At 45.8% G+C, this 13,757-nt stretch overlaps 1 protein-coding gene and 1 pseudogene across 1 annotated transcript in view; both read left to right on the plus strand.

The window, feature by feature from the left end:
- Iqank1 (IQ motif and ankyrin repeat containing 1) overlaps nt 1–13,757 on the plus strand; it is a 38,008-nt gene that overhangs the window by 14,209 nt on the left and 10,042 nt on the right. Inside the window, exons 3-6 of the mRNA XM_051189161.1 lie at nt 10,365–10,498; nt 10,713–10,877; nt 10,944–11,135; nt 11,204–11,329. Coding sequence (XP_051045118.1) covers nt 10,365–10,498; nt 10,713–10,877; nt 10,944–11,135; nt 11,204–11,329 — 617 coding nt within the window. The remainder of the gene's footprint in view (nt 1–10,364; nt 10,499–10,712; nt 10,878–10,943; nt 11,136–11,203; nt 11,330–13,757) is intronic.
- Nucleotides 13,015–13,160, plus strand: LOC127226235 (uncharacterized; annotated as a pseudogene).

The following is a 13,757-nucleotide window of genomic DNA, read 5'->3' on the forward strand; positions in this document are numbered from 1 at the left end:
AGGGATCATTAAAATCTGTCAAGTCATTTGGAGTAGGGCCTAGGCCCTCCCTCCTGTCTCTAGCCTAAAGGAGTGTCCCTCCATGGGATTGTGCTCCCAAAGTCCTTTTGTGTACCAGGTCCCACTGTCAGAGGTCCCCTAGACTGCCCAGGCTTTCTGAGACCCACATTCAGGGGGTCTGGGTTGGTCCAATGCTGGTTCCCCAGCTATCAGTCTGGGGTCCATGTTAGCTCAACCTCTTATGTGTTTGAGGGTTTGCCAGCATGTATAACCATGCACCAGGTATTCAGTGCCCATGGAGTCCAGAAAGGGTGTCACATCCCTTGGAACTAGATTTTCTGGTAGTTGGGAGCTGCTGTTGCTGTTTGGGTGCTAGGGATTGAACCTGAGTTCTCTGGAAGATCACCCTGTGCTGTTCCGGAGTTGTATCTTTTGCTTAGAGAATTTAGAGAGTTTGATTACCTATTCCCCCCACTGGCTACATATTCCCTCCCACTGAACTATACCCCAATCCTCCATTTACATTTGTACATGTGACCCTTTAATGACATGAGTTTAAATGATATAAATCCATTTAAACACACTTTCTTCCAAGATTTTCTGTCATTTGCTGGATGTGGTGACACAAGCCTGTAACATCAGCACTCTGAAGGCCGGGACAGGAGGATCAAGAGTTTCAGGGGCTAGGCTATAGAATGAGACACTGTCACAAACAAACAGAATAAATAAATAGGGACAAATTGAAAAAAAAAAAAACAGAAAAGCTGATATACAAACTTTTAAAAGGTGTGTTACGTTTCTGTTACTGTGATAAAGTACCACACAAGCAAGGGAACTTACAGAAGGAAGAGTTTCTTTTGGCTTCCATTCTAGAGGGATAGGCATGGCAGGGAGACATGGCAGCACGTGGGAGAAATGGTGACAGGAGCAGGAAGCTGAGAGCTCACCACATCTTCCACCACAGGCATGAAACAGAGAAAGGGAACCAGAAGCAGGCAAGGCCATCTAATCTCAAAGCCTGCTCCCAGGGATGTATCTCTTCCAGCAAGGCTGTACTGCCTAACCCTCCCCAAGCAGCATCACCATCTGGGAACCAAGTGTTTAGATAAATGAGCCTATGGGAAGCATTTCTCATTCAAATGTCTACTTGACCCCCATGACCATCCCATAATGCAAAATGTATTTAGCCTGACTTTAAAAGTCCCCATAGTCTTTCATAATCTCATAGCTTAAAATTCCAAAATTGGAGCTAGGCATAAGCCTTTAATCCTAGTACTCAGGAAGCAGAGTCAGGCAGATCCCTCTGAGCTCAAAGCTAGCCTGGTGGTCTACATAGTGAGCTCCAGAACAGCCAGGAGTACACAGAGAGACAATACCAACAACATCACAAAAAGTTCAAAGTCTCTTCTGAGACTCAAGGCAATCTCCTAATTGTAACCCTTGTAAAACCAAAAAGCAAATTATATATTTCCAACATACAATGGCATAGAATATACATTACTATTTCAAAAAGGATGAAAATGTACAAAGTGATGGCTGAGGGGAAGGTTTTGATTGTAGCTGTGAGGGAGAGCACAGCTGGAGGCATCTGGAAGCGTGCAGAGCAGGGAGAGAAAGTGGTACAGTGAACACGGCCTGCAGAGTGGACCAGGCCATGGGAGGACAGAGAGACAGGGAGACTGAGAGGGGAAGAGAGAGGGGCCAAGAGAGAACATGGCTGAAATGGCAAGTTATGTAGGAATGAGAAGCTGGAGCAAGGTAAGAGTGAGCTGGAGAAGTTTAGAGTGGGGAGTGAAGTGAGAGGAACCAAGATATCAGCATGGGCTTTGAGATGTTGAGAGAGCCCATAGGCCAGCACCTGCTTTGCTATGCTAATAGATACCACAGTTAGCCAGTTGTGGACTTGACATTGCAGCCTCTTTGTTTACCTGTTTCTTAGCTGAAATTAGGGGGTGGAAGAGATGGGGCAGGAATGCTGTGGAGCTGGCAGGCTGCAGGCAGTTTTGGAACAGTTTGCAGGCTGCAGTTTATTGGAAATCTGTTGTGACATAGACTAGGGACAGAAGGTAAAGTTAAGGAGCTTAGAGGAAAAAAATCTTTACTCTGTGTATACACTTGAAACTTCCAGGCCTGTGGTCTTGATAGTTGGGAGTGTAGAAATTGAGAAAGAAATCCCTTCCTCATGGTTAGGCAGTAGGTGGCAAAGCTTAGACTGTTGACTGACAGGAATACTTATCTGGAGTCTGCTTGACCTGTGACACTGTGGATCCAAGTTGTGACTCCCTGAAGCTCACATGAGTTTTTTAAGTTTACAAAAAGCAATGAAAGTTTTATATATATATATATATATATATATATATATATATATATATATATATATGAACTGGAGCTGTGGTGTGGGTGCTGGGAATCGAACTCAGGTCCTCTGGAAGAACAGTCAATGCTCTTAACCATCAAGCCATCTCTCAGCCCCCAAGTTTTAGATATATTTGCAGACAGAGGTTCTGTCCCACCAGGCCCCACAGCCATTTAGTCCCAAATAAACACACAGAGGTTTATATTAATTATAAACCGTTTGGCCTATTGCTCGGGCTTCTTATTGGCTAGCTCTCTCTCTTAATTATTAACCCATTTCTATTATCTGTGTATCTCCATGTGGGTTTGGCTTACTGGTGATGCCTGGCTGTCTTGCTTCCTTCCTTGGTAGCTACATGGCATCTGACTCCACCTACTACTTTTCTCTTTCTCTGTCCCTGTTTGGATTTCCCACCTGGCTAAATCCTGCCTGTCCATTGGCTAAAACAGCTTTAATCATCTACCAATAAGAGAAACATATATTCACAGTCTACAGAAGGACACCCCCCATCATATATTAGCATCACCAATATATTGAAATCCCCATTGTAGAAAAAGTAGTTATCAATGTCTGTAAACCACTGGAGCAGACTCACCTCTGAGCCACAGCAAAAGCCTGGCTCACATAAATGGTTCTTGGTTAAAATCATGAGCCCTTTTTCCTCCATCAAGAGGGTTGGGTATATAGATTAGACAGATATGTTTTCAACATGACGAGAAGCATGTTTTGTTTTGTTTATCAAAACAGGGTTTCTCTGGGTAGCCTGATTGTCCAGGAACTCACTTTGTAGTGAATTCCAGAACAGCCAGGCTGACCTTGAACTCAGAGAAACACCTGCATCTGCCTCCTGGATTAAAGGCTTGTGCCACTATACCTAGCTCTTACTTTTTTCTTGTAATGTGCACTGGTGGTTTGCCTGTGTCTGGAACTGTAGTTACAGACAGTTGTGAGCTGCCATGTGGATGCTGAGAAATGAACCTAGGTCCTATCAGTGCTCTTAACTGCTGAGCCCCCCAGAGAAGCACTTTCATGGCTGTATTTAGAAAACAACCAAAGAGAATTTAAAATTTTGAGCTTGTGACTATGATAATCATAGTTAGTGTTTGCTAGAACTAGATTAATAACTTATTATACTCCATTGATTAATATTACAATGCTGGACTTATGAAGTCTTAATATAGCCATAGCATAGAGAGGAAAAGAAATCTGAAACATTTCTCATTTTTCACATACTTAAATCATTTCCTTAGACCTTCATAACTTGTATTTGCACATCTTGAGTCACTCTTAGACCCTTACAACTTAAGCTTTCTCATCCTCAGACTTTTACAACTTGCATTTACAACTCTTAAATCACTTTCTTAGACCATCACTACTTACATAAAACTCAACCCTTGTCTTTTTCCATTCAGTCATTTACCAGGAGACAAAAGTGGTTGATTACTGAGAGCAGTCATTGCAAAGCAAGCTCCTTTACACAAAGGAGTGGTAAAAAAAAAAAAAAAAAAAGGGAATTTATCCCTTTTCCTGTGAAGACTGTGGACTGTCTATGAGTCTTATTTCTACATATGAAATGGACTGATCTCGGGTAGTAGAGAGCTGGGTGCTTGTTGATATTAAACTGATAAAGCTACAGTTATCCATCAACATCATTAGAGATCTGAGAAGAATAAATTAAAGCAAGAATTATAATTCAAATGGTCTCTGTGTCAGTTAAAATAACAGAGACTTAGCTGCTACCCAGGCAATTACCCTAGGTTCCCTCAAGGTAATCTCAGTCAGTGGTTTCACTGGGGACAGTTTGTCAGTCTGGCTGTTACATAGGAGGGTATTAGCCTTTAACTGCCAAACCCAGCCGGTCTGAGAGATTTACCTGTGGCGAAGGAACTCAGGAAAACTGACTTAGCTAGGTGAAGCCTATAGTCCTACAGTGACTACAGTGTGGGCAGAGCCTTGGCAGTAGGCAGTTCTTTTCACACAACCCAGGTGAAGTCCTCTTTGGAGACCTGAGGGTAGCCACTAGGTGTTGGCATTTATTTATTGTGGAAAGCTTTGTTGTTGTTGTTGTTGTTTTGTTTTTTTTGAGACAAGAGTTTCTCTGTGTAGCCTTGGCTGTCCTGGAACTCACCCTGTAGGCCAGACTGACCTCAAACTCACAGGCCCGCCACCTCTGGCCTCCTGAGTGCTGGGATTAAAGCTGTGTGCCCACCACTGCACAGCGGGAAGCCTTTATATTAAACACTTTAAATACCACATTCGGCAAATCTCTGGGGTGTAAAGGACCATCTGTTAATTATACCTCATTTTAAACAAACTTTACTTGTTTTTAGTTACTTGCTTTAGGTTTAACCTTGAAAAGATATACAGGAGGCTAAATAATGCTTGTCCCTGTAAATTAATTACATTTATGTTTAGGATGTCTATGAGTATATTCTGAGCACATTAAAGAATCTGATCATCTATAAAGTGACTGATAATTAACTTCTTGTATGTCTTAATTATCTTTAACAGTTTCCAACAGGTTAGTTGCCTCCCCCTCACCCCCCATGAGACAGGCTTTTTCTGCATAGCCCTGGCTGTCCTGGAACTCACTCTGTAGACCAGGCTGGCCTCAAATTCAGAGAGCTGCCTACCTCTGCTTGCCCAGCTAGATTTTTTTTTTTTTTAAGTTTAAAGTATACCTGATGAAATTACAAACCTGAGATAAAAAGCCAGGCAGCAATGGAGTATGCCTTTAATCCCAGCACTTGGAAGGCAGAGGCAGGCAGAGCTCTGTGAGTATGAGGCCAGCTTGGTCTACAGAGTGAATCCCAGGACACCCAGGGCTGTTACATAGAGACACCCTGTCTGGAAAAACAAACAAACAAAAAAGAAAATAAATGATAAATGCTAGGGAGGAAGTTGAACAAAATGGAACTCTTATTCATTGCTGGCAAGAATACTAACTAGTGCAGCCACTAAATTGAAACTAAAAATAGAACTACCCTCTGTCTAGCCATATCACTCCAGGCTTGTCCTACCACAGGGACACTTGCATAGCCATGCTCACTGCTGCTCTATTATTCCCAGCAGCTAGGAAATAGAATCAGCCTAGATGACCATTAGATGATGAACAGATAATGAAAATGTGGTCATATACTCAGTAGAATCTTATTCAGCTATAAGGAAAAATGGAATCTATAAGAGAGTGAGCTAACCCAGGTTCAGAAACAGGTATATTCTCTTCTACCTACTAATTAAAAAGAATTTAGATTATTTTTGTGTTCATATACGTTCCCCCTGCATATATGTTTGTGCACCATATGGTGCTTGTGGATGTCAAAAGAGGGCATCAGATCCTCTGGAACTGTGGGCCACTATGTGGGTGCTCAGATCCCAATCTGTATCATCTGTAAAAGCAGCCAGTGTTCTTAACTGCTAAGCCATCTCTATAGTCCCCACCTATATATACACATTTATGTGGAAGTGACTATTTAAAGCCAAGAAACTAGAAAGGGGTCCATGAAGCCAGGTGTTAGTGGTGCACACCTTTAATCCCAGCACTCAAGAAGCAGAGGTAGGCGGAACTCTGCAAGTTCTAGGACAGGCTCCAAAGCAATACAGAGAAGCTCTTTCTGGAAAAACAAAACAAAACAAAAACCCCAAACAAACAAAAAACAATGAGAGAGAGAGAGAGAGAGAGAGAGAGAGAGAGAGAGAGAGAGACTTCAGGTTGTGGGGAAGAGAGGAATAAAACACATGTGATATGAAAATGAAAGGAGGAACTTAAATGGGGAGGGGACAGGAAGGGAGTAAGGGAGGATAAACCAAAACTGAAGTTGTATGAAAAAGCCGCAAGGCTTTCTCTATCCCTCATGTTCCTACCCCTCCCATCCCCTCCTTTCTTAGATCTTAACTATTTTCCCTTCCTGGGGCCCTCCTTGCATCTCCCTCTTTTGAGATCCCCCTTTTTGGATGTCTTGATAGAGGGAACCATTATGGGGTTAGGGAGAAACCTGGTACTAGAGAAATTCCCAGGAATTGGAAAGGATGACCCCAGATAAAACTCTTAGCAATAGTGTAGAGGGTACCTGAATGGGTCTTCCCCTTTAATCAGATTAGTTACTACCCTAATTGTTACCCAGTAACTGATGGAGGCAGATACAATGTTTCACAGGCAAGCACTGGGCTGAGTTCAGTTGAAGAGAGGGAGGAGGAATAATATGAACAAAAGGCTAGGGGTCAAGAGCATGGTAGAGAAAACCACAGAGACAGCTGACCCAAGTTAATGGATCCATGAACTATGGACTCACTCAGGACTGGGGAACCTGCATGGGATGGAACTAGGCCCTCTGAATGTGGGTGACAGTTATATGGCTTGATCTGTTGGGGCCCTGGCAGTGGGACCAGGACCTATCCCAGGTACATGAACTGACTTTTTGGAGCCCATTCCCTATGTCAGCCTTGATGGGGGAAGAGGGAATTCAGCTTGGTATGCCAGACTTTGTTGACTCCCCAAGGAAGGCCTTACCCCTCTGAGGAGTGAATGAGGGGAGGAAAAGGGTGCGGAGGATGGGGTAAGCAGAGGGAGGGGGAAATGGGGTTGGTATATAAAATGAAAACAAATTAAAAAAAAAAAGCAGGGTAACCTAGTCTAAAAAAAAGAAAGAAAAGAAAGAGAAAAAGCCAACAAGAAAACCAATACTTGGTAATGTAGTTTAAGACCATCATTTCCTTTTTTTTTTTTTTTTTTTTTTTTTTTTTTTTAAGAGTTTGAATAGAGATTCCCCAGGTGGTTAAATGTGCTTCCAGAAACTATAGATTGTTAAATGAAAATTCTGGTGCCAGGAGTGCAATGAATGACTTGTAGGTTAGGGAGACCCCTGAGGCCCCCACAACAGTATATACAAATGTCACACAGCTGACTGTCCACTGGAAATAGATAGTGAGAACCTATCGCTGAAAATATGTATTTTCTCTAAGGATATAGATAATCAAGCTGGAGTTGGCATGGAAGCTCCCTCCCTGCTGGCTTTCTGGAAGGTGCTGTGCAGGCTGCTAGGGAGAATTGTCACCAATAGTCTAACACGGCTGTGGACACTAACTATAGCATGGCTAACTGTCCAGGAAAGATGCGTTCATTGGTACGATAGTGGCAAGCCTGTTGTGGGGTAACCAACTGCTTTCTGGTAGGATCTGAGGGCTGCTTCACTGGAGAAAGCTCACATTTAGTACTGTATACCTTGCCAAAAGCTGTGGCTTCTGAGGTCATGGATACTAGTTGGGAAGACACTGATGTTGTTTTGTAAATAGGTGTGATATGACTAAGTGATTATGTTTATGCATAGATGAGTGCTGCTGTCGGCTTTAGTTAGTGTCTTTGTCACAGTTGTGTTGCTATGAAGAGATACCATGACCAAGGTGTGTGTGTGTGTATATATATATATATATATATATATATTTTCTTTCTTTCTTTCTTTCTTTCTTTCTTTCTTTTTTTTTTTTTTTTCATTGAGGGCTGACTTACAGTTTAAGAGGGTTAGTCTATTATCATCATGGTGTGAATTATAGCAACAAGCAGGCAGACATGGTACATAGTACATCCTGATCTGCAGGCTGAGAGAGACACTGGGCCTCAAAGCTCACCCCCAGCCCACACTTCCTCCACCAGGGCCACACCTGATCCAAAAAGGCCGTACCTCCTAATCCTTCTAATCTTCTCAAACAGTTCCACTTTCTAGTGACTAAGTATCCAAATATAGGAGCCTATTGGGCTCATTCTTGTTTAAACTACCACAATTAGAAAAGTTTTCCTAAAAGAAAGAAAGAAAGAAAGAAAGAAAGAAAGAAAGAAAGAAAAGAAAAAAGAAAAAAAGAAAAGGAAGAAAGAAAGAACGGTGGGTTTTTTTGTTTTTTGTTTTCTTTTGTTTGGAGACAGGGTTTCCCTGTGTAGCTTTGGAGCCTGTCCTGGAACTCACTCTGTAGACCAGGCTAGCCTCAAACTCACAGAGATCCATCTGCCTCTGCCTCTGCCTCCTGAGTGTTTGGATCAAAGGCTTGTGCCATCACTGCCAAGATGAAAGAAAAGTTTTTGTCATTGTTTTGTAGTGGGCAGCAGTAACTCATAATTGATCAAAATTCTGAGAAAGTGGTTGCCCAATGCTCAAGCCATAAATGCCTATGTCAGCCTCTGCAAGGCTCAGGGCACATCATAGAAGAGAGGGCAGAAGGAACATAAGAGCCATGAGATGGGTGGAATACTGTGGGATGCTGTGTTGTTCTCATATGTTACTTTTGTGTGTGTGAATTTTAATTTTAATTCTCATATAATCCGATAGTTGCATTACTGTCTTATACCTTTTATTCACAAATTTGCCTTTTTATTTATTTCATTTTTTCGTGGAGCTATGAGTCTAATCTGCTATAGCTTCCTTCTGTCTGGAGCCTGTCTTTTATATACAGTATACATATATGTACTACTGCTACTTGTTTTGCTTTTTATTTACATTTATTGATTCTTTGACTATATCCCCCCTCAATTTTGGCACTTTTCTCTTGCTCTGTGGTTTGGGTACTTGCTTACTTTTGTATTTACCATTATTGAGATTCAAAATGCATTTCAGAGCTGTGACTTGATGTCTTTTGGTAGCTTTCAGAACTCTTCCAACCAAACAAAGCACCCTCAATCCCAGCACTCAAGAAGGAGAGGCTGGTAGATCCCTGTGAGTTCAAGGTCAGCCTGGTCTACAAATTGAGTTCCCAGGATAGCCAGGGATGTTACACAGAAAAACTGTCTCAAAAAAAAACTGTCTTTCAAAGTTGATGATCTGTGCATTACTCCAGTTATAACCCCATTAGCATTTTCTTTTGTCTCTTTTTCAGAATATTTTACTTATATTCTATTGGAGGTTACTAATTCTACCTTTAGCTCTTTCTATTTACACGGTTACACTTAAGCAGTCTCTTCCTTCCACATTCTGCCTATGTCATGACTTTGTTGTCTTTGCTGTGCTGTTTATCTTCTGCCTGGTTTCTGCTCTACACTATTCCTCAATTGGGTCACCTGGAACCTCCCCTCAACAGAGCAACACCATACAGCACATTCTTGTTGCTTCTGAATCTTGTCTTCTGTTTCTTTCTTTCCACTAACTGACTTACTTATCTTTCACTCATCCTGGCGGTCTACCCAGTCTGTCTTGGAGTCCCTGTTAGATAAGATTTCCATCTATCTTTTGTGCAATAGGTACATCTCACTTTTGCTTGTATTCTTCTAGCACTTCAGCTGCTGATCTTGCTGCTGTGCCCCCCCATACACACAGGAATGGACAAAGAGACCCAGTGGGATATAGTAGTGCCCATGAGTTTACTCGCCAGTGATAGTGACAGGTGGGACTGCATGGTGTCCTCCCCACTCCCTGCTCCTGGAAGCTGCTGTGCCAGGCCAGCCTGTAGACCCCTGCAAAATGGCCTGAATATGTGCATGGCTGTGACAAGTTCTAGACCCACACCCTTTTCTGACTGTCCTGGGCTGTGGGCTGAGACAACTTGAGACCTCTCCCCTTTTAAGGCAGTTGTGGCTTAGTTGCAACTACCAGCCTTCAAGAATGTGTTGGGCCTCTGGCTCTGGTGTGTGATCTCTGAGGACTAGTGGCAGTTTTTCTGTCCTTTCTTGGGCGTCCCTCCACTTCTCTCAGTTGGCATCTTTCCAGCTGCTGATTACTAGGGATTTTCAGACTTCCTGCTCTAGCCTGGACCACACACCTTTCCTGGTTCTACTGAGGCAGCATTATTCTGATTCAGTTGTTCAGGAATTTTTATCGCTGTTGACACACTGTCTACCACATAGCCCTGTCTGGCTTCAAACTACTGAACTCTGGCTCCTCTTGAGTGTTGGGAGACAGGCATGGTCACTGCATCGGCCTTTGTGCTTTCTGAGAGCCCTTCAGGTCCTCTGTATGATCCCAGTAGCTCCACAGATGGTGGCTAACAAGGAAGACTGGGGTCCAAATCTCTACTCTCCTTCCTCCAGCCCCAACCGCGGAGGACAAAGCCGCTACTATCATCCAGTGTGCCTTCCGGCAACATCTGGCACGAAAGGAGCTGGCTCGCCGTCAGCAGGAGCGCCAGGAGTACCTGGATGAAATGGAGAAGCTGCAGAGAGAGGTGAGCAGGGTCCAGCCACAAGACCCTGGGTGCCAGGACCCGAGGAAGAGGGAAGGTCTGGACAGAGTGTGAAGGGGAGCAGTAACTTTGGGTTTTAAACCGGGACCTCAAGGTTGTGGACATGCTGTCTGGACTGCACAGTGGCCGTGATCTGCGGACACTGCGGCTGTGTTCTGGGCTGCTGGGGATGGTGACCATAGGCCATGTCTTCCAGGCCTACCTGGCCTTGGTGCGCCGGGAGCAGGAGGCGGCGCGGCGGCAGCGCGAGCAGGAGGAGGCAGCAGAGCGCGCAAGGCGGGAGGAGCTGCAGCGCCGCCACCGCCTGCTGGAGGCCGCCTTCGAAGGGGACCTGGGAGAGATCCGCGCAGTGCTTAAGGAGGTCCGTGCGGCTGCAGCGGGTGGGCGGGAAGGGGTGGGCACCAGGGTGACACTGCCTTGCGCCCAGGTGGATCAGCTATTGACGCGCGAGGGCGTGGGCCACGACGAGGCGGGCAAGGCTCGGCGGATGCAGAGGCGCGTGGCCACTGTGGAGTGCGAGGACAGCCACGGAAACACGCCTCTATCGGAGGCGGCAGCAGGCGGGCAGCCCTTGGCCATCCAGTTGCTGGCGGAGCTGGGTGCCAGCCCCAACAGCAAGGTGGGCGCGGTGCGCGCGGCGGCGGAATGTCCTGGTCCCCGCACGCGCTCAGAGAGCTCCTTCTGCAGGGCGCCTTCGGCCGCACACCGCTCTATCGGGCAGCCTTTGGGGGTCACCTGGAAGCCGTGGAGGTGCTTCTGAAGCTCGGAGCAGACCCTCGGGTGTACGCGGATGACGGAAGCACTCCGGAGCAGGTGTGGCCCTGGCATACACATCCCTTCTCCAAAGGTTCTCATGTGATGGTGCTCATCTGTAACCCCAGGACTGGGCAAGTGGATTGACTGGAGTTCCAGGCCAGAAGCCAGGCAGAGAGAGAGGGGGGGGGGAGAGGGGGGAGAGAGGGGGGAGAGAGGAGAGGACAGAGAGGGGAGAGAGAGGAGAGGACAGAGAGGGGAGGGAGAGGAGGGAGAGGACAGAGAGAGGGGAGAGAGAGGGGAGAGAGGAGAGAGAGGACAGAGAGGAGAGAGAGGACAGAGAGGAGAGAGAGGACAGAGAGGAGAGAGAGGAGAGAGAGGACAGAGAGGACAGAGAGGACAGAGAGGAGAGAGAGGAGAGAGAGGAGAGGACAGAGAGGAGGGAGAGGACAGAGAGGAGAGAGAGGACAGAGAGGACAGAGAGGAGAGACAGAGAGGAGAGAGAGACCCTGTCTCATAAGCAAAACAAACAAATGTCTACAAGATACAGAGATCCCTAGGTTCTGCATCTGGTTCCATCCCACCAACCATTTCTGAACAATGGTTGTTGTCTGCCAGGGGATACCTTTTGTGCTTTAGCTCCTAGCTCCTTCAGTGGTCTGGCTACCCAAGAATGCAACTGCTGTGATAGATTAGCAAACAGTCCCCTGGCCTCACAGGTTGGCCAAGTATCACAGGTGCTAGGTACTTTGGGATGCACTGGCTGGTTTTCTCTCAGTCCTGTTTCTTTCTGGTCAGTCAGTGGAACTGTCTCTCAGCTGGGGGGAATGCTGTGGTCTCCATGCTGACCACTGGGAATCTGTGGGTCCAGGAGGTCACTGGTGAGGTTCCCTTAGCGTGGGGGCAGCTCTAAGAAGTCAGGCCAGGAAGTGCCTCTACATTCTATTTGTTTGTTTACACACACACACACACACACACACACACACAGAAACAGACACAGAGAACACACACACACACACACACACACACACACACACACACACACACCTATTTCATAGCCCAGGTTGGTCAGGAACAATCCTGATCCTTCTGCCTCAGCCTGTACAGTTCTGGGGTCACAGGTGTTAGTTACCAACACCTTACCTTTATTTCCTTTAAGTAACCTAATTTAAAGCTAGTTGCCCCGTATCTCACACCTAAAATTGAGAGTGCTGCCAGAAATGGTGGGGTGGGTGTCAGGCCCCTTGGCAAACGTTTGCCTCTGCACTCCTTAAAGGGCTGCCCACCTCAGGCCCCACTCCCAGCTTTGCTGCCTGTGGACCTAACCTCCTGGGCAAACAGATAAAATTGCAGTACAGCAGGACTCTGGGAGTCCAGAGAGTGTCCAAAGAGCCAGTGCCTGGAGGCCATGGAGGGTTAGAGGACCGTCCAGCAGCCACAGGGCTGGCAACTGGGGAACCTTGGTGACAGGGAGGTTCCTAAATCTTAGCTGTCAGAAGGACACTCATCTCAACCCATGGTACCAGAGCCCCTGGTGCCCACAGGCCAAGAAATGAGTTTTGACCTGAGTCTCATCCTGACACAAAGTCAACTCAGCAGATCTGAGATTTCAGCATGAACAGGAACCCACTAACTCTTTAGACACAGGGAAAGATCTTTGGGCCTAAGAGCACATTGGAGCATTCTTAGATACCACACCAAGAAGACAAAAGAAAGGAAAGCTGGGCTTCACCAAGATGAAAAGCACACTAACCTGGCAGGGAAGACACCATGGTCACAAAGGTGTTTTTCCAGGGCGAGGCTAGCCATTGCACTCTGGATGTGCTGACCCCTGCGGTTTCCCCAAATGTGGGAAACAGGATGGCATAATTAGTAGTAGTAGTTCACACTTTCCCCCTGAAGAAAAAAGAAGACAAGGGAAGTAAGGAAAATGTGCCTTCACAGGACCCTGATAAGAAGCAATGGCCAGTTATGGGGAGAGACTGGTCACAAATCATGTACCTGACAACAGACACTTCGCTGGAGCTTATAAGGAAATTCTATCTCAACAGCAAATAAATGTCCAACTGTGACAGACAGGGAGAGGAGTTTCCTGAAGAGGACAAGATGTCTGCAGAGCAGCACAGAACAAAGGTGTCCTATGTCAGCACACACTGTGACAGCTGGTGATGGGAGGGTAAACCAGTGCTGGAAGGCTGTAGACAAACCAGAGTCTCTGCAGACAGGAACACGGGCTCCTCCCTCTCAGACTTGGAAGACGTTATGTTCTTGGGCACTTAGCCCAGTGAAGTGATAACCTTTCATGGTGAAAGTTGGTACACTCATAGCTTGGACTACCTTTTAGCCACAGAGGATGGAGGCAGAGTCTCAAATAACTCCAGGGAACTGTGAGAAAAACCCCCTCTCACAGTACATAGTTCCATCTCAAACTGGCAAAATGACAAAAAATGGAAGACAATGTGGTGATTTTTACAGGAAGTAAAAGAGG

This window comes from Phodopus roborovskii, unplaced genomic scaffold (assembly GCF_943737965.1).
Source record: "Phodopus roborovskii unplaced genomic scaffold, PHOROB, whole genome shotgun sequence".
Lineage (NCBI taxonomy): Eukaryota > Metazoa > Chordata > Mammalia > Rodentia > Cricetidae > Phodopus > Phodopus roborovskii.